Here is a 21110-nt window from a genome sequence, read left to right on the forward strand (position 1 = left end):
AGGCCCGTTGGGAGTGCGAGGAAGCCCCGCCAAGGCCCTCCCTGGCCCCAGGCAGGTAGGGGTGGGGAGAGGCGGGGAGGAAACAACTTACCCTCCCTCTTCTCCTGCCTCCTCCTGGCTGAATGAGGGCCGGAAGCGGGGTGGCCGGACGCAGGGGGCGGGGCTTCATCGTGTGCCCCGCCCCCCGCACCTCACCCGGGGGAACTGCGATCCCCCCCGAAATGACCTCTGGTCTAAATTATACTCATGGTTTAAACAATATTGTGGATCTAGACTCGAAAATATATATGTAACCATTTGACTATGTTTTTGCTGTTTGTAACCACAAAATTATAAATAAACAATTTAAAAAAGTATTCTGCAGGATACGGTAATAGCAGTTGTGGAGTTTCTTTGTCTGTTTTTCCATTTCAGCACGGAATCGGTATGCCTTCCGCTGCTATCATGTTGCATGAGCTGATCAAACTGCTGCATCATTCCAAATGCTCCAACGTCGCCATCATTCGTCTTGGCACATCTGGTGGAATAGGTATTTTTTTCTATGTCATTTCCCCTCCTTATAAAAAGGTGTGCTTACTTATTAAACATTTACACATTTGGTAACTAGTGTTTCCTAGATGGATTCCAGACGTAAATCACTGCAGGAGCAAAAATGTGGATGGCAGATCCTCCTGATATATCTGCGGCTGAAACCCTTTCCTGGGTGTAAGCTCCACTGAATAAAACTTTAGAGAGGAGCGGCTTAAGATTGCTTTTCACTGTTCCCTCTAAGCTGAGCTAGTGTGCGCTAGCTCACAGTTTTTTTAGCCCCCGGCTCACACATTTTTGCCTTAGTGCAGGAAGGATGGCTTCAAAGCAAACTTAATTTATGCAGCAGCCAAATCGCTCGCTCACAACTTTAATGCCAGTAGCTCACAAAGTAGGATTTTTGCTCACAGGACTCCACAGCTTAGAGGGAGCATTTTGCTGGGCATCTTAACCGGTTTCCAAATTAGGAAAATGGATAGTACAGAGAAGCTATATGATATCCCTAGTGCACGGCCAGAATCAAATCCCGGACCCCCCCCCCTTCTTCCTTGAGCCTTTGGGCACCTTTGGGTGCAGCTGCAAAAATGGCTGCCATAAAATGGCTGCCGTGGGAGGTGGAGCCAGCTGCAAAATGAATGCTGCACCTCACCTTCAGTCACACAGTGACTGTGGTAGCAGCTGCTACCAAAGCGATGTTTTAAAAAACCTGCACAGCCAATCGGATCTCCAATGGGTAACCGGAAGCCTTGCTGGAGTAGGGTTGCCAGCCTCCAGGTGGGGGCTGGGGATATCCTGCTTTTACAACTGACCTCCAGCTGACAGAGATCAGCTCTCCTGGAGGAAATGGCTGACTTGCAAGGTGGACTCTAGGGCACTGGACCATGCTGGGGCCCCTCCCCTCTCCAAGCCCCGCCCCCTCCTGGATCCACCCCCAAAGTCTCCAGGTATCTTCCACCCCAGGACTGGCAACCCTACTTGCTGGGCAGAAGCCCCATATGGCATAAACCAAGAAAGGTGTTGGGGGGGCACCATGGTGCCAGGCAACACGTTGGGGACCCCTGATCTACCCAGAAGGAATTTCAGTGGGATTTTCAGCTACGTGTTTAAGAGTCCAGAGTTCTTTCTAAAGGTTCTTCAGCGTTTTACAGTCCAGTCCCAAGCAGAGGTGTACTTTTCTGAGTTTAGGACTGCACAGCTCATTACTTCAGCAGTCGTTTTTCACCAGCATTGACATGGGAGTCAGGTGATGCCAGGGGTCATTTCCTGCAGGAGCGCACAGGAGCGGAGCTCCAGCAGTAAAGAGCCCAGGGGGCGGGCACATGCAACAAGCCCCACCCCCTGCTCCCAGCAGCCCTCAGTCAGAACAAGAAGCAGCCAAGTAAGTTGCAGAGCTTTCCCCTGGTCCAAAACAGTCCAGTGGCACCTTTAAGACCAAGTTTTATTCAGGTACAAGCTCTCCCTCCTCTTTTAGGACAGATCTGCACGTCCCCCCCCCCATAGCTAGCAATCCAAAAAAGTCCAGTGGAGCCTGAGTGGTGGGTGTTGCCTTCTGACACACTTCCGGTAATGTCAGGGAGTGTGGCATATGCAAATAAGTTATGCTAATGAGTTATGCTAATGAGCTCCTGCACCTCTTTTTCTATAAAATGACCCCTGCCTGTCGTTACCTGGAGGACTCCCACCGTAAGCAGACAAATAGTAGGCCCTTCACTGGCTACTTATAACAGAACTCTGTTTATATAATATGCACACTCCCGTCTTGTAGAAAACAAAGTCAGTCTGAAGGATGAGCAATGTGTCAGGAGCCAGACTTCTGAGAATATCACTGATGCTATTACTAGGGGAAAGTCTCTGGCATTTTGAACATGTTGCCCACTAACCTTTGCCTTTGGTATTTTATGTCTTACTAATGAGCTGTTTGTACTAGATAAGAAAAGTGAGGCTACTGGAAGATATTGGTGTGGCACGTATAATATCTTGCATGCACACAATCTCTTCCTATGTCACAGGATGTTTCAGGGCAGCATTAGAAGTGTCTTCCCCGCTGAGGAGGCTTTCGACATTTTTGTAATATTTGTTCACGTATAAATACAGAGGCGGAACACATAGGAACCAGAAACCGGCCATCCCTGATCACAATATGAGCATGATAAATGATATTTGTGTGCGCTTCCAAGCAAAAGAAAGTGGGGACAGTTTGCATAAGCATACAATAAGTTGCAATGGTATAATCAACTGTGAAACTAGTTTTGGGCACAAAGTAAACACTGCACATTTCTGCCACTGCCTCTCCAATTCTTTCTTGGAACCTCTGTTGGCAGAGTAATTAACACAGCAATGGTGCATAATCTGATTAAAGAGTAGGCAAAGGTTTATTTAGGAACTAACATACTTGATAGTAAGGAGGAGAGACAGAGCTAGGGTCCCTAACTACGGCTGCGGTCACACACACTAAAAATAATCCACTCTCAATGCACTTTCCAACTGGATTTTGCCAGTTCACACAGTTAAAATCCAGTCGGGAAGGGCACTGAAAGTGGATTAAAAGTGGATTATTTAGTGTGTGTGACAGCAGCCTACATTTTGAGTTGAGAGAGAAAGTAAGACAGGTGTAGAACTTCCGAGAAGAAGGGGGAAATTGCCCTAAGAGCAGCAATCTGGAGACAGACAAGGAATGGCACTTAACAGGAGATGAGAAGGTGGTCTCCTCGCTATCCTAATTGTCTTCTTGCTGTCCGCTTCAAGGTCTTCTTCTCTTCTTCTTTGTACACCAGACATTGTCTTTTCCAGCAACGTCAGACAAACAAACAAATGAAAAAGATGTGTGATGTAGTGGTGTCTCTTCCCTTTGTACTTTACTTCAGTGCTTGCCTTTTGACTAAGGATATCAATATTACATGCCTTCTTTTCTAAGAGGTTATTGGGAGGAGTGAAATAGATAACAGGACACTTTGTGTGTGTTTGTGTGTGTGTGTGTCGCTTGTTCTAAAATTTTATTTGTTCTAAAATATCATTTGTTCTAAAAAAAATTAGGTATTGAGCCGGGGTCTCTAGTGATCACCAGGCAGTCTGTGGATGCCACCTTCAAACCTCAGTTAGAACAGGTTATCCTGGGGAAGTCCGTCTTCCGCAGCACAGTCCTAGACAAGGAACTGGCTGAAGAGCTGGTGGAGTGTGGCAAGGAACTGAAGCAGATCAGCACTTTCATGGGGAACACCATGTGCACCCTGGACTTCTACGAAGGTAAGGCTGTTGCCGTCTAGAGTTGCCAAGTCCAGATTAGACAATACCTGGAAATTTTAGGTGTGGAGTCTGGGGTGGAGTTTGAGGAGGGAAGTGACCTCAGCAGGGTATAATTCCATACAGTCCATCCTCCAAAGCAGCCATTTTATCCGGGGGAAGTGATTAGGGTTGCCTGGGAACCAGTGTGGGGTGGGGCTTATCAGGAGTGGGCGGGATGCCCCAGCTACACTTGTAATGTCACAGTGACACCCTGGTATTTGGGCAAAAACTCTATGGGGAAAATGGCTTCTGCATCGCCAGTGTGATGAGGTCACTTCTGGTGCATACCGGAAGTGACATCACCACATCGCCAGCAAAGTAGCCTGGGCCTCCCTCCTGCTCCTGATAAGTTCTCACACTGGCCAGCTAATAGACGGCAGGGGGTGGGGCTTGGGGGCAGGGGATCCCCCACCTCCCTCAGGGGGCTGGCAACCCTTGAACCGATCCCTGTGACCTGGAGACCCGTTGTAATCCTGGAAGATCTCCAGGCCTCACATGGCAGTTCATGACTCACTCTGCAGATCAATTGTGAGACCGGGAGATCTTCAGGCCCCACCTGGAGACTGGCAACCCTACGTGCCACACGTTTATCCAATGGGTTTTTCAGGCAAACAAAACAATTGGGTTTTCAGAAGCTGAGTAGAATGTATAATCATGTACTATTTGCCCGTTCACTTTACAAGGAATGCCAGCAGAAACAGCTAGACCGCAGCACGATATTTTAAATTAATGTCTCTGATAAGCACTCAGCAAACTGGATTTCTAGGCGAGGATTCCTGATACCACAGGAGGCATGAACTTGATTTGAAAAAAAACCCTGACTTTTCAGTGGTTTCAGTGTGACTCCTCAGTGTTCCCTCTAAGCTGAGTTCGTGTGAGCTAGCTCACAGTTTTTTAGCCACCGGCTCACACATTTTTGTCTTAACTCAGAGCAAAGTAATTTATGCAGTAGCCAAATCGCTTGCTCACAACTTTAATGCCAGTAGCTCACAAAGTAGAATTTTTGCTCACAAGACTCCACAGTTAGAGGGAACATTGCTCCTCATGTGTATACTCATACGGCTTGAATGCTATTAGGGACTATGGCTTGTTTTTATGCTTGTTGCCTTTTTTATTATTATTTTTTAATCAATCAACCAAGCAGAAGCTTCGAAACACAGATCCCAGGGACATTTATTAGCTATTTAACCAGTTGTATCCTCATTACTGGATTGTTCCTGGCTGTACTAGATTGTGTCCTTTTGGCCTCTGAATCCAGTTCCATGAAGCACAGGTACGGTGCAATGCTCCCTCTAAGCTGTGGAGTCTTGTGAGCAAAAATTCTACTTTGTGAGCTGCTGGCATTGAAGTTGTGAGCAGGTGATTTGGCTGCTGCATACATTAGTTTGCTCTGGAGCCACCCTTCCTGAGCCAAGACAAAAATGTGTGAGCCGGAGGCTAAAAAACTGTGAGCTGGCTCACACTGACTCCGTTTAGAGGGAACACTGGTATGGTGGGCCCCTGTCCTCCCAGCGTATCAGATGGTGAGCAGGATCGCTTGTACCTGATGGAGGGCATGGGTGGTCTTGAATCAAGAGCACAGCAAGAGCTCCTCAAATTTTGGCTGTGCTTCTGCACCCACGTCAAGGAGCTTGGTGAAGCAGACTATCGTTGCGTCAACAGCAGGAGAGACCTGTTGGTGGAACCCCCCTGGAGAGTAGTGGCAGGGATTGAAAACCCGGGCAGATTTAGGAATTCCCAGACATGTTTTTAGTTTTTAGGTCATGTGGTCCCTTAAAATACTGGCAATGGTGGCAAAACTGATCAGTGATGCTGTAGTGTATCCAGCCCTGACAGGCCGGGCATGTCCGGACTTGCCCAGGGACAAAAACCTCAAGCTTCGCGCCTAAGGACAATGGGTCAGTAGGATCCTAGACCTCTCCAATCAGAGGGCTAGGTCCCCAAACCGTGAGGCCAATAGGTCTCTCGGTTACTGTAAATAGCCTAATGGGAAGTGGGGTGTGTGTTATGGTGGTGGATCCTGAGGGAATATAAGCCGACCTGCGAGCCGGCTGTCTTTGTCTTGTTCCTGACTAATAAAGGTATGCTTAGCTGAAATCACTCTCCGTCTGCATACTTTTCAGATGCTTAACATCCTTCCATGTAGGTTAGGTCGATCAGTGGCTACTAGCCATGGTGGCTAAAGGAAACCCCCATGTACAGAGGCAGTAAGTCCTGAAACCCAGCATCAGGAGACAACCCTGGGAGAAGGCTTTGGCCTCTATGCCCTGTTGCTGGACCTCCAGACAGGATGCTCAGCTAGATGGACCTCTGGTTAAGGTTCTTCTGATGTTTTTATGGCTGGCCACTGTGTGAGACAGGATGATGGACTAGACCAGTGGTGGCGAACCTATGGCACGGGTGTCAGAGGTGGCACTCAGAGCCCTCTCTGTGCCAGGCCCAGACCACTATTAAAGTGTCGAATTCTCTGCCAAATAATTTTATGTAAATGAAAGCATTTGGGATTGCTTTCCTTACTTTGCTTGGATCATCTTAAGTTAATGTATGAGTTGTTTTCTCTAAAGTAAAACCTCAGTATTCAGGTTAAATTGCCGTGTTGGCACTTTGGGATAAATAAGTGGGTTTGGGGTCGCAGTTTGGGCACTCGGTCTCTAAAAGGTTCACCATCACTGGACTAGACAGACCACTGGTCTGCTCCAGCAGGGCTCCTCTGATGTTCTCTTCTTAAGGCTTCGCCCCTCTATGCTCTGTTGTTAAACATTCAGAGGAACTTGTTGGCCTCTGAGTAAAAACCAAGAGAAAACAACTGTGAGCTGAATTACCCACAAAAATATATACAAAAGGAGACTTCAACAAAGTCAAATGCACATGTAATCAAGAATGAATCAATACTTTCTTGCTGAGTGCTGTACTGTTGGTTGTTGGCCTTTGAGTAAGACAGGATGTTTGACTAGATGGACTATTGGTCTGGTCCAGCAGGGTTCTTCTTATATTTTTACCACCTGCTATGACCCATAAAAAAGGTTCCAGCTTTCTCCCTGTAGATCTGGGCTGAATGCTACTTTGGCGGGTGAGGGGGGGGGTGGCCCTGAGATTTTGGCAGTATTGGTGGTGCCTAAGAAATGCCATAAGGTTGGTTGATCTTTCATTACAAGCATCTGGGACCTTATTGCTGCGGTTCCTTAATGTACAAAAACCTGCATTTGATGTCCCTGCAGGCCAAGCGCGCCTTGATGGCGCCATATGTTCGTTCACCAATGAAGAGAAAATGAACTACCTGAAGGCAGCTTACGAGGCTGGAGTGAGAAATATAGAGATGGAATCTTCCGTCGTGGCAGCCATGTGCAATCTGACGGGCGTCAAAGGTGACTGCAAGCATGGGTTGCCAGCTCCGAGTTGGGGAACTCCTGGAGATTTGGGGGTGGAGCTGGGGTAGGGAAGGGTTTGGGGAGGGGAGGGACCTCAGCAGACTATAATAATGCCATAGAGTCCTCCCTACCTGGAGGTTGGTAACCCTAGCCCAGAGCCTATACGGGTGATGTGCTTGGGAAATACCTGGAGATTTGGGTGTGGAGCCTTGGGGGAGGGCGGGGTTTGGGGAGGGGAGGGACTTCAGCTGGGTGTAACACCACAGACTCCACCTTCCAAAGCCGCCATTTTCTCCAAGGGAACTGATCTCTGTGGTCAGTTGCCAGTTGTAATTCCAGGAGATCTTCGGCCACCGACTGGAGGTTGGCAACCTGATTGTGTGTGTGTGTCTGTGTGGCGCTTCAGGCTGCCTTCAAAATGGCCATGATGATAAACTTCAGGGTTCCCCCGCTTTAGCCCTCTGACAGGGCTCCCCCCCATTTAGCCACTGAGCAAGGCAAGGGCTGAGCCGTTGGTGGGGGGTTTGCCGGACCCTGGTCAATACTTCTGTGCTGGGAGGAGTTGGGGCGGGTGGGGCACGTGGATGCCATTTCTGCCTCTGTCCGACTTGGTGCTATTTGGAGCCAGTTTGGTGTAGTGGTTAGGAGTGCGGACTCTAGTCTGGGAGAACCGGGTTTGATTCCCCCCTCCTCCACGTGCAGCTGCTGGATGACCTCGGGCAAGCCATAGTTCTGTCAGAGCTGTTCTCTCAAGGACAGTTCTCTCAGAGCTCTCTCAGCCCCACCTGCCTCACAGGGTGTCTGTTGTGGGGAGGGGAAGAGAAAGGAGTTTGTAAGCCGCTCTGAGACTCTGAGAGAAGGGCGGGGTATAAATCCAATCTCCTCCTCCTCTTCTTCTACAGCCTTTGTAGGGATGTAGGGTTGCTAGGTCGTACCTCGCTGCCGGTGGGGGGCTCCAGCCCGGGTTCCTGGAGCTTCTGGGATGCTCACCATAGAGTTTTTAGCCAAATGCTAGAGCGTCCCTCGCACAACATGCCCGGCGCAATGACATCACCTCTGGGTAACGTCATCGTGCCGGGCACATTGGGCACACTGGGTCTTTTCGGGGGCGGGGCTCCCCTGGCAGCCAGCTGGCTGGTGGTGGATTGGGAGCCCCGAAAGTGGAGGAAACCCTGCCCCCATCAGGGGGATGGCAATCCTATAGAGATGCCAGCCTGCAGGTGGGACCTGGGGATCCCTCAGAATTACAGCTCACCTCCAGACTACAGAAATCAGTCTCGCTGGAGAAAATAGCTGCTTTGGAGGGTGGATTCTTTGGCATTGTACCCCACTGAGGTCCCTGTCCTCCCCGGTCTCCATCCCCAAATATCCAGGAGTTTCCCAGCCTAGATCTGGACCCCTACCTCCCCATCCCCTGCTTGGGGTCAGAGAGGACCCCGCAACTTGCCTGCACAGTGGTGGGTTTTCTTTCTCCTGTGTGGATCCAACGCATAGTTAATTAAGCCCGACTGTTGCCTAAAACACATTTTCTGTGCTTCTTTATAGATGTGGAAAGTCAAATATGCATTAAATCAGACTTGCATTTGCAATTCCAAAATAGCTGCTTGCAATTCTAAATCAGCTAAAATGCTTTTTTAAAAAAAGTATCCGGATTAACGGATGGCCTGTTTATTAAAAGGGCATGGAGACCCATTCTGCATGGCACAATCTTGCAAGCCCATCCTAAACGTTTCTACTTAGAAATGTCTCCGTTCAACAGAGTTTATTGCCCTGGATGGGCACCTCAGATTCTCAGATGTTTCCGGTGGTTAAATGTAACTTTTGGCTTCCATACCCTGAGTTGTGCTTAAGCTTGGGTTTTTTTTTGTTTTTTGTTTAAATAATATTTTATTAATTTTCAGAAAGAAAAAGTAAAAAAAAACCCGAGTGTTACAATGTCATAGTATCTAATCAAGTTTCTCATACATAACGTTAACTAATATTTTACCATATCAGAAACTTCCATCTTAGCAACACTATATATTAAAAGCTACTTATTTCTTTAGTCTAACACAAATCTAAATAAACTACTAACATTTCTACTATATATAATCTAAAGTCACATTAAACATATATTTCTACTATATATGATAAAAAAGACATGTAAACCATTTTTTTACTTGGCATCTTTAAGGAGGGAAAAAACCCAGTATGTAAATAAAAAAGAAATGAAGTATTACCAGATTCCATTCTAACTTCATGTTAAACTCTTATATAAGATCCAGTTCAGTTTCAGCTAAAGTTCATTTGAATCAGTTACACCTAAATCAGAGTTCCCTATATTACTCTACAAGAAAACATAATGTAAATAGGAACATTCTCATAACATACTGATATCTTCATTAAAATCCAAATCCGACAAAATTTTCTTAATGGGTTACAGCTGTGCGTTACGTATTTATTACTATACACAAATGATCTATGCTTTTATTTCTGTATGTTTTGTTTTTACTCATATTTTAATATCACATATTTACTTTAAATTTTAGTTGACATTCATAATTTATATATCTAATAACGAAGTTGCCTCCTCCTTGTGGATATCTAAATCTGAACATCGGGGGCACTTGGGGGGCAGAGAGATTTCCCTGCACACTTGGGGCAGTCCCCAGGTATTCAGAAAAATCTAAAAAGTTGAAAAAAATATACGGGGGATACTTAAATCCCCTTAAAAGTTAAAAAAAGTGTTCCCAGCGCATATGCAGGGAATGCTCTGCCTCGCTGCCGCCACCACTTGGGGGGGGGGAGAAAGCTTGGCCGGCCAGCCAGGCCTCACCATCACTGCCACTAGAGGAGGGGGAGGGAGAAGGCTTGACGGGCCGAGCTCAGGCCTCGCTGCCATTGCCATGGGGCAGCAGGGGAGGGTTGGCGTGCCTGCTGGCTCGGAGCCGCACAGGCCTCACCGCTGTTGCCGTGGGGGGCGAGGGAAGTTTGGCAGGCCTGGCACTTCCCCACTTAGGCTGGAATAAGCCATGCTTACATTTGTCATCCACTGAATCGCATTGTCCTTAGTGAGGGGTCCCACTTGCTCTGCTATGGCTTTAACCTCATCTGGCGTTTCCGTGACCGTCTGGGTGGTAGTTTTATTGCCTGCCTTTGTGACCATTTGTTTGGTGCTTATGGGGTTAACAGGGTTAGAGCTCTCCCGTTCACTACAACAAGGGGGCTGCATTTGGGACTCCTCTACCTCAAGGGCGTTTGGGGGGGGAGTCTATAAGACCTCCTGGGTGTATGGTATTACTGCCTTTTGCAGACCCAATTGCTCCTTAAGTAATTCAATTTCTCTCTGACACGCATCATGATTAGCCATTTCTCTTTTGGCTTGGGTCTGGTCGGCGAGGAAGGGAGCGGCCTGTTGAGCTGTTGCCAGCTCTTCGGTCGCTTTTGCTAATGCTGCCTCAGCGACCCTAGCCTTTTCTGTGGCTTCCGAGGCCGTCTGTTTGGCTTCCTGGGTAGTACCAGCTAAGCCCTGTTTTTCTAAAACTATATTGAGTTTCTCCGTGCGCAATTGGAGATTCTCATCCCCATAGTCCTTATGGAGTTCGGCTATGTCTTCCTCATACTCTCTTCACTTATCGGCTAGGATCTCTTCACAGTTTTCTCTTTGGTCGTTTAAGTCCTGACTATGCTTAGACTTCAACTGGTCTAATTCAGTTTGATATTCTGCTTTTAACTTCGCTAGCTCAGCGGCTTGGGTGTTTAGGTCTTGGGTATGCTTAGACTTTAACTGGTCTGTTTCCTCGGTCTGTTTCGCTACAGTGGCTTCGTAGGTGTCACTGTCTGTTTGCAGACGTTTGATGACGGAAACGGCGTCCTGAAGAGCCGGGTATAAGGCCCACGCTCCAGCCCTATCTTTGGCAGAACCAGCTGGTTTCTTCTGCTCACAATAGTCGTGGAATGCTGTCCTGGCTATCTGGAGAGGGTCGGGCCCTTTAAACGATCCTTCCTCCCAAGGGGGAGGGCCTTTCTTAATGAGCCATTTCTCTAGTCGAGGCGTTTGGCTGGGAGTGCAGAAAGGGGGAGGAGAGCTAGGGGGTGGTCAATATTGAGAGCTAGTAACTTGGTCTGGGGACTGGCACCTGGATTAAGAGTGATTGAATTATCAGGCTAGGGCTATTGTCTCTTGATGGCCCTAGGACTTGCTGATGTGTGAGCGATTAGTTGCTAAGCAACTAATAGAGTCTCTTGATTAGATTTGCAGGTAGCTGGAAGAGGGGGGAAAGGGGTTGCCTACATGTGCTGGAAGGAGCTGCGGTGGCTCAAGTGGTTAAGACGCTGAACTGCAGGCTGTGGAAGGTCAGTAGTTCAGCAGTTTGAGACCCGAGTTGTTGCATGACGGAGTGAGCTCCCGTATCTAGTTCCAGCTCCTGCCAACCTAGCAGTTCGAAAGCAAGACATTGCAAGTAGATAAATAGGTACTGCTTCAGTGGAAGGTAACAGCGTTCCGTGCGCCTTGGTGTTTAGTCACGGAAACTTCTTCGGACAGCGCTGGCTCTTCGGCTTTGAAATGGAGATGAGCACCGCAATCCTAGAGTCGGACTCGACTGGCTTTCGAGCAAGGGAACCTTTACCTTTACCTTTACATGTGCTGGAAGAAACGCCTAATGGCGTCTGGAGTTCTCTGTCCTCATGTTTTCCATGGCATGGCGTCTGAGGCTTTGTGCAGGCTTATGGAACTGCTTCATCTCACAGCAGGCAAGATGGCTGGTAACTCTGGAATACTTCTGGAGCAGCAACGCTAAAGGAAGGTGTCCCTCTTTCAGGTGTGCAGTCTCAACAGGTATTTTTAGGTCACCATGTTGTACAGTCCCTTTGCACAGTCCATAAAAACACATTGATAGGCTTGCATGGCAACAAGGTCAAGGTAAAGGTTTCCCTTGCTTGAAAGCCAGTCGAAGCCAACTCCAGGGGGCAGTGCTCATCTGTGTTTCCAAACCAAAGAGCCAGCGCTGTCCGAAGACTTTTCCATGGTCATGTGCCCGGCGTGACTAAACACCAAGGTGCACGGAATGCTGTTACCTTCCCACTGAAGCGGTACCTATTTATCTACTTGCAATTTCTTGCTTTCGAACCGCTAGCTTGGCAGGTTGGTGACCCTACCACAAACATGTATTTTAAAGAACAGCAGGGGTGATAATACATGCAGACATACATCACATTGGATTCATCGCTCACATCATTTGCACTTGAGAAGTCACCCCTAAATAGACTCGTATGTCTGAGGTTTATGCTTCCCCAGTTCCGCTTTGTCTAAAGCCAAAAACTGCAAGGCTTTTAGATGGTCCTTTTAACTGGAGATGCTGGACATTGAAACTGGGACCCTCTGCCATCAAAACAGATGCTCTACCACTGAGCCTCAGCAGAAGTGAACATTCTGATTGATTATGAGTATGCTTATTTTGCTAAGTGCCGTCCAATGAATAAATAGACTCTTGCCGGAATGACTTACAATTTAATTAACCCGACACAGAAGGAAAAGAAAATCTGAGTTACACCACAATTGTGAAGCAGCAGAAAACAGGCCAGAAAAGGAAAAATAGCTCTAGGTTTCCCCAGTCTTGTGTGTGACTTGAAGCTCCTCATTTCGATTGCTTTTCTTTTCACTTCTAGGCGCTGTGGTATGTGTCACACTCTTGAACCGGCTTCAAGGGGACCAGATTACCTGTTCTCCCAGAGTCCTGGAGGAGTTTGAATCAAGGCCACAGAAATTGTTGGGGGTTTTTATTAAGAAGCGTCTGAGGAAAAAATGACACCGCTTGCTTTAACTCACATTAAAGTCTCCGTGTTCCTTCATGGATGAATTCATGATGAAAATGTGCCTCATAATTGCTTACTCCTCACCCGACAGCATTACAATTAATCCTTCAGAGCGGTATACGTTCAAAGGCAGGATATGAATGATGGTTAATTAAGTTAGAGCGTTATTTGCCGTATTTTCCACTGTAGCTTAGGAAATAGGTCCGGCGTTAAAGAGAAAACTTGTAATATGCTAAGGAAGCGTGCCTATCCATCAACGTAGATGATCTTGCTGTGCTGAAAAGCTGAATAAATCCCCCTCTGAGATGATTTAGGTCAGTGAACCTTGGTCTAAAGGGTTTTTTGGGGGGTGGGTTTGAACGGCAGGCTGCTTTTAAGGGGGAGGGAGAGATTTGGGGTTTGCCATTTTATTCCGGTTTTAATGGGAAATATTTTTTTAAACGATTCTTGTAAGCTGCCTTGAACCACAAGGAAAGATGTGCTATCTTTATTTGCTTACGTTCTTTATACTCCACCTTTCTCACAGGGACTCAGGGGATTAGAAGAAGAAGAAGAGTTTGGATTTATGCCCTGCCCTTCACTTGGAGTCTCAGAGCGGCTTACAGACGCCTTTCCCTTCCCCTCCCCCACAACAGACACCCTGTGAGGTAGGTGGGGATGAGAGAGCTCTCTCGAGAACTGCCCTTGAGAGAACGGCTCTGAGAAAACTATGGCTTGCCCAAGGTCATCCAGCAGCTGCGAGTGGAGGAGTGGGGAATCAAACCCAGTCATCCAGGACATCATCAGCCAGCCCCTCTGTGTACTGGTCCATCAAGGCTGCCTTGTTCCAGGTCAAGTCTTGAGCCAGAAGTTTGAATTCTGTGGAGTAAAGGGGCGACTGAGTTCTTGCCTTGCTTCAAGGTCCGGATTTTCCGATTTGCTGCAGCTGCCTGCTGTGGGTTTGCAAAGGCTGTGGAAAAATGAGCAAGGAACCCCTGGAAATCTGAGAGCAGCGGTGAAGGAGCCACGAGTAACAGAGTGGTCCATTTAGCCGCCTGCCCCTTTAAGAGGCTGATTATGAAACACACCTTGGTCCCGGGCATGTAATTCGATATACAGTTTACATTGTGCCAGGAATGTAGGGAACTCCTCCACATTACCACCAAACTTTTCAGGAGGGGTCTCGGCGGTGGGACAGTGGTGGCGGTGGCTTGCTGCTGCAGTTGCTGTTGTTATTACAGGTAAGCAGGGATTGTTTCGTAGAAAAAGAGCTAGGGGAACTCATTACCATAACTCATTAGCATATGCCACACCCCCTGACATCACTGGAAGTGTTGGGGGCCCGGCGGTGAACCTGCAAGGGCAGCAGGAGTGCGAGGAAGCCCCGCCAAGGCCCTCCCTGGCCCGGGAACTGCGATCCCCCACGATCCCCCCGAATCGACCTCTGCAGGTAAGCAACCACTTGCGTGAACTGCTGCAGGTCTGCCAACTGTAGAGTGCCTCCGCTCGCCTCTCCGTCCATCCTGTGAGCGAGTGTATGGGGATGGCAGCAATCTGTCACGGGCTGGGGTGCAGGCAGAGAGAGAGAGAGAGTCCAAGTCCAGTCCAAAGTCAGAGCCGGGAGGTAGCCAAGACAGGAACCGATAACAAGAGTCCAAAACACAAATCAGGAGTGGAGTCGTTCAGAGCCGAGATCGAGGAGCCAAGAGTTCAGGACATGGGTAGAGACCGAAGTTACGGGTGGGGTGGTTGCAAAGCATCGTCAGATCGACTAGTTGCTGCCACAAGGAACGAGCGTTGAGTGGGGAGCTAAATACCCCTCAGCTGCAGCTGCTAATTAATGCTCATCGTGAGCAGCCCAGCATCTGCTAAAACTCAGGGCTGAGTGAGCGTCTGCCCCGAAGGCGTGCCTCCCGTCGCCTGGGCATTAAGTCCTGGTGGAGTCGGTTCCTCAAACGCGCCACCCGCGGAGGTGAGTCAGGGGGGCTGTTTGCTGCTGATTGTTCTTCATCAGCTGTTGCTGATGCGGGCGGCCGTGGCAAGCTCTCGGACTCCGACGCATCATCAGGGCCAGGTGTGGGTTCTGCTGAAGCCGGGAGCTCATCCTCGTCAGCACTCATGACACACCTGGCAACCCTAGTGACATCACCAAAGTCATGTCACACCCTTGCTCCTGGCTCCACCCCAAAGTATCCTTTCTCCACCCCCAAAAGTCCCCAGATATTTCCTGAGTCGGACCTGGCAACCCTAGGAGAGGACATTTTCCCCCTCCAGGTTCTTGGCAACCCTACAAAGAAACAGTCCGAACGTCCATCAAACAGCATCAGTGATACTGTCCCCTCATCTTTCCCTGTTTGTTTTACTCCACCTTTAAAATCTGTTTTTATGATTAGGGATTACCCTGAGCAGGGGTCATTTCCTGTGGGAGCACACAGGAGCGGAGCTCAGGCAGTAAAGAGCCCAGGGGGCGGGCACATGCAACAAACCCCACCCCCTGCTCCCAGCAGCCCTCTGTCAGAGCAAGAAGCCGCCAGGTAAGTTGTAGAACCCCCCCCAGCCCCCTGGGCCAAAACAGTCCAGTAGCACCTTTAAGACCAGGTTTTATTCAGGTACAAGCTCTCCCTCCTCTGTGAGGACAGATCTGCGACTTGACAGTAATGATTCCTTGTTTTGATGTGTGTGTGTGTGTTCCTTTAAATGTTGGTTTGACTGCAGTACTGCAAGGAGGGCGATAGGGGTAGATGTGTGTGCTGTGATTGGCTGATGACTGAGAGTGTGGGAGGAGATGTTCTGAGAGGAATCTCTGTGTGTTTGTTTTATGACAGTGTTCAGTGTGTATGTGTCTTTGGAGAGTGAATATATATATATATATTCCATATTTTCTCTTGGCCCTGTTTGTGGGAGATGATACTAGAGAGATCTGTAGTGGTCAGCTTTCAAAACATCTTGCTTTTTAAATTAAATTTAAAAGTAAACAAGGTTATTTGCCCAGACCTGGAAAACAATTTTTGAATAATCAATATTATAAGTTGGCCACTAGGTGGCAGCTCCCAAGAATCTAACTGGAGAACTTCATATCTCTGGCATATAAAAGTGACAGATGTTTTGGTGCTCAAGGCAGGAAATTCAAATGACACTCACTATCACGGTGGTTATATAGCGACTAAATCACTGGCAGTTTGTTCTCTTGTAAAAGGAAATCCTTACTGCCTTCTTCCTGATGAGGAATAAAGCTCTGTCATCCCCTCCCTTTTTAGAACGTGTATATCTACAATTCAGTGGAGCTGCGGTGGCTCAAGTGGTTAAGACACTGAACTGCAGGCTGTGGAAGGTCGGTAGTTCAGCAGTTCGAGACCCGGGTTGCCGCATGACGGAGTGAGCTCCCATCTCTAGTTCCAGCCCCTGCCAACCTAGCAGTTTGAAAGCAAGACATTGCAAGTAGATAAATAGGTACCACTTCGGTGGGAAGGTAACAGCGTTCCGTGCACCTTGGTGTTTAGTCATGCCGGCCACATGACCACGGAAATGTCTTCGGACAGCGCTGGCTCTTCGGCTTTGAAACGGAGATGAGCACCACAACCCTAGAGTCGGACTCGGCTGGCTTTCGAGCAAGGGAACCTTTACCTTTACCTTTATATCTACAATTTAAGGAGGAGAGACTGGAAAGCAACTTTGAGCAGATTCATGAGAAAGAAGGCAGTGCTGAAGATCAGGGTTTGCTGTCTCTAGATGGTGGCTGGAGATCTCTCAGACTCACAACTGGTCTCCAGGTTACTTCAACACTTTCTGCACTCTCCTCCACAGTGTCCTCCAAGCAATTCTGCACTAAAATCAAGTTCAGCCCCCTTTATATTCTGGGTCCCCCCCCCATTCTGCATTGCATTAGAAGAAGAAGAGATTGGATTTATACCCCGCCCTTCACTACCCAAAGGTGTCTCAGAGCGTCTTACAAACTGTCTTACAAACTCCTTTCCCTTCCCCTCCCCACAACAGACACCCTGTGAGGTAAAAGAAGAAGAAGAGATTGGATTTATACCCTGCCCTTCACTACCCAAAGGTTTCTCAGAGCGGCTTACAAACTCCTTTCCCTTCCCCTCCCTACAACAGACACCCTGTGAGGTAGGTGGGGGTGAGAGAGCTCTTGACAGAAACTGCTATTTTTTCAAGAACAGCTCTTATCAGAACTACGGCTTGCCCAAGTTCATCCAGCCAGGTGCAAGTGGAGGAGTGGGGAAATCAAACCCGGTTCTCCCAGATTAGAGTCCGCGCACTTAACCACTATACCAAACTTACCTCCCTTCAGTGGTCAGCCCGGTTTCAGCCTGCTGTTGCCCCGGGGTTATTTGGATGCTGTTTGGCTGTGGACCTAAATTGCCTCGATTCAAACACTGAGAAAATCCGGAGAGGCAAGCAAATGTGGAAAGGACCAAAGATCAGTTCCCCTGGAGAAAATGGCTGCTTTGGAGGGTGGACTCTGTGGCATTATACCATAGTGAAAGCGGGCATGCAGTCTCTGGACACTGCCATAAAATCTGACAATCAATCAAAGCGAAAGTGGCATGCAACGCGGTGGGGAATCTCTGTTCCAACGTGGGTTTGGTAAAACAGCGGAGCGAATGCTGGATGCAGAATGGACCAATGGCTGCAGTCACACACACACACGAAACAATCCACTCTCGGTGCACTTTCCAAGTGGATTTTGCCAGTTCACACAGCGAAATCCAGTTGGGAAGCGCACTGAAAGTGGATTGGAAGTGGACTATTTAGTGTGTGCGATCGCAGCCCTATATACAGAAATTGCCACTGGGGACTCACAGCTGCAAGTATCAATGGTGAATTTGTATGGAGTGTCATCTGCAGTTTGGTTCTGGGGTCGTAGCCCAAACTGTTGTACACACCGCTTATGAAACCCTTTGCACTCTGCCACTGACTAAGTCAGTTTAACTTAGCAGGTGTACTTAACACTTACATGGTGCATATGTTAAGTGCCTTTGATGATTCTAATCACAGTAACTGAAATCAGTCATGAACATCTATTCAGATATTCACTTTGGTTGATTGCTGAAATGCATTGTGGGTAAAATACTAAAGGCTGACAATCTTACTGCAGTGACTTTGCTTGTTCTTGCCAGTTGTAATCGTGCATGCCCCTGATGTCAGTTTGCTTGCGTTAGCTGAAGAACACTGCATGATGTACTAATATTTGTTACAATTAGATACTTTTTTAGAATTTCACAGCCTAGGAAGAAGAAAGCCTATTGTTCAACGGAAGAAGGTATATTTTGCCTGGGAAAATCCAACCCCCAGGTTGGATTCCCAATCAGAATGGTGTGACAGATATGTGACAAACTTTGATGAAACCAATAATTGTGATTTATTTCTAACTGTCATAGGGGGTATAAAACCCTATGTTTCCCATTGTAACGGAGTTTCTGTCTTACAAAATTGGAGGTTTCACCGAGATGATTGCTGTCATCACAGAGGGCCTCTGCACTGACGTGTCCTTCCAAACCTCCAGGACCCATGCGCGCAACTTGATTTCAGCCATCCAGGAGTCTTTTGGGATTTACTCGTGCAGGCAGTGGCTCTCTGGGTGCACCAGCAAAGAGCTCTTTCCTCTGGGCCGTCTCTGTAGAGCACAATCATCAGCCGGCTTCAACTGGAACTAGGTAACTCTTGGGTTAAAATAACAAAGGGACTTAGTCCCCTCCTCCTAAGGCTCTTTCTAGAGAGCAGAGAAGCCCCACTGGGTGAAGAAAGGGGGGCTCTGGGATGTTTTAATTAGGGTTGCCAAGTGGACATACCCCTCGCAGCGGGGGAGCCTCGCCGTGGTCCGGGAGTTGTTGCTGGACGTGCGTGCGAAGCGTGCACGCGCTGGCAGCACGTCACCGGAAGTGACATGCGACGTTGCTGATGTTGGGGGCGTGGCCCAGCTCGTTGGGGGGGGGGAACCATATGGTTTTCCCCCGACCCCCCCGACGAGCTCGGCCACGCCCCCAACGTCAGCAAGGTGGCTGCGTCACCTCTGGTGACGCAGCTTCAGGGGCAGGGTTTCCCCCCGGGGACCAATTCCGCCGTGGCAGAAATTGGGCCTCCAAAGCAGGGGATTCCCCACCCCCCAGGCCCATTTGGCAACCCTAGTTTTAATGTTGTCTGGTGTGTCTTGACTGTCTGAGTAGGTCTGACTCTGACTGCTCTGACTTGTTTGTTGGTAAGAGTTTTGTTGAGAGCAACTCTCTTACTGTGTTGTTGGTGAGAAGTTTGGTGAGAGCAACTTTCTCACTGTTTTTGGAGAGAGGTTTGGTGAGAGCAACTCTCTCACAGTTGGATTCTGTTCCAACTGAAGGGTTGGAAGGTTCCAACTTTAAAAGGGGTGTGGCGGAACGGGCCCGCGTCAGCTGGCAGACCCCGCTCTGCCCACCCCTCCTTTGCCTCCTCTGGCACCTGAAGGGGCAGTTTTTCACCACTGCCTCCGGGTATTGCTGCCACCACTGTCCCTGTCTTGGGCTCTTGTTAGGTGGGACAGCCTCCTAACCTGCTGTTGTTAGGAACCCACCTCGGGGCTTCCTGGTAATCTTTGGGGCTCCCCTGGAGAGTTGGCAACTGACCGTTTTGCCCTTGTTCTCCTCCTCCTCAGGGACTCCCCAACCCACTCTTAGCGTGTCCAAGCGGCTGGGGGAACTATGTGGTACAGAGGGACTCCTCAGGGTCAACAGTAAAAGAATTTATTTTGAAACCACTCAACTATATACAGGCCTATTAACAGTGAACTGAAGAATCAAAATAAAGGTGGATAATAAATCGCTCCGTCTCTCCCTTCACTACACTCATGCCCTGTCTAGATGGTCTGCCGGGCAGGCACGTGACTTGCTTTCACTGGAGGAGGTTAGAGTAGCACCACTCCCAACATGGCCTCTCTGCCTCCTGCAGTCTCCAGCCGACAGCCTGACTGGCTTCAGACTTCAGGCAGACTGACCTCAATTCTCCAAGACTGGCTTCCCGCCCCAAAGCTCCCCTATATCAAACAGCCCTTCCTGCCCAGGAAGTGGCTCTCCCTCCTGCAGCATTCTGGGGCAGATCTCCTCACCACCTTGATGGACCTCCTGTCCTCTCGAGGGAGCTGCCCTCAGACTACTGGTTGGAGACGGGGGGGGGAATGAGGAGGAGACTAGGCCAAGGCCTACCTCAGGCTTGATGGTCCCGTCCTATCTGGCCCACACCCAACTTAAACATATACCTAAAATGGCGTTTCTCCATAAGGGGAATCAGGAGTTTACTGCAGAAACTCTCCCCAACCTACTCTTGTCTAGGCAAGAGACTTGGGAAGGCTTTTCATTGGTTACTTGCGCTCGGACCTGGATGTCATAGATTCAGGTTATAGAACGTGTTCTGTTTTTTTTGGTTAAGAAATTTTATTTTTGGATATAACAACATGTTCAGTATTATTTCAATTAATCCATATCCATATCCCCCCCCCTCGAGTTGACTTCCCCCTTCGTCCCACCAGTATATTTCCAGATAACATTAATTTATCTCAGTATTGCTCTAGACATAATACATTTTGTTTTACATCCCAGCTTTTCTCCAAATAGTCTTTAAAGTCGTTCCATTCTTCAAAAAATTCTTGATCTTCTTTGCCCATCTTTTCTCCAAATAGTCTTTAAAGTCGTTCCATTCTTCAAAAAATTCTTGATCTTCTTTGTTGTTCTTAGAACGTGTTCTGTTGATGGAGGAAAGCCTTCTGTTGTTTTCTGGGAACGGCCACTTGGTAAGGCTCCTGCTGGTTCGTTTGTTTTTTTATTAGCTGTCTGTTTGATCTGTTGTCTGGAATGTCTGATTTTGTCGTTCTGTTTGGGAAAGATTTTCTGAGAAAGTTACTGGGTTAGGGTTGATTTTCATAAAGCGGTCTATATATATGTTTTTATCAGAAATGTCACCCCAGCCTTAACTAGTAAATTCCTGAATTCATATAGCCTTTTTGACACTCTCCTCTGAGGCAGTGCACGACCTAGAGGAGACCCCTCAATTAAATCCTAGGTTTGTTTTTTTATTATTTTCTTGTGCTGTGTACAAAGACATTTTCTCTCTGTGAGAGGTTTGATTTTTTTGTTGTTCAGTCGCACAGTCGAGTCCGACTCTTCGCGACCCCATGGATCA

The 21110-nt window shown here is 48.2% G+C and overlaps 1 protein-coding gene across 1 annotated transcript in view; it reads left to right on the forward strand.

The window, feature by feature from the left end:
- Positions 1 to 12967, forward strand: part of LOC107124843 (uridine phosphorylase 1-like) — a 26725-nt gene extending 13758 nt beyond the window's left edge. The window contains exons 4-7 of the mRNA XM_015428346.1: positions 415 to 529; positions 3562 to 3771; positions 7029 to 7175; positions 12828 to 12967. Of these exons, the coding sequence (XP_015283832.1) occupies positions 415 to 529; positions 3562 to 3771; positions 7029 to 7175; positions 12828 to 12967 (612 nt within the window). The remainder of the gene's footprint in view (positions 1 to 414; positions 530 to 3561; positions 3772 to 7028; positions 7176 to 12827) is intronic.
- The last annotated feature ends 8143 nt before the right edge of the window (positions 12968 to 21110 follow it).

This window comes from Gekko japonicus, unplaced genomic scaffold, assembly GCF_001447785.1.
Source record: "Gekko japonicus isolate JY-2015 unplaced genomic scaffold, Gekko_japonicus_V1.1 scaffold4643, whole genome shotgun sequence".
NCBI classification, from domain to species: Eukaryota; Metazoa; Chordata; class Lepidosauria; order Squamata; family Gekkonidae; genus Gekko; species Gekko japonicus.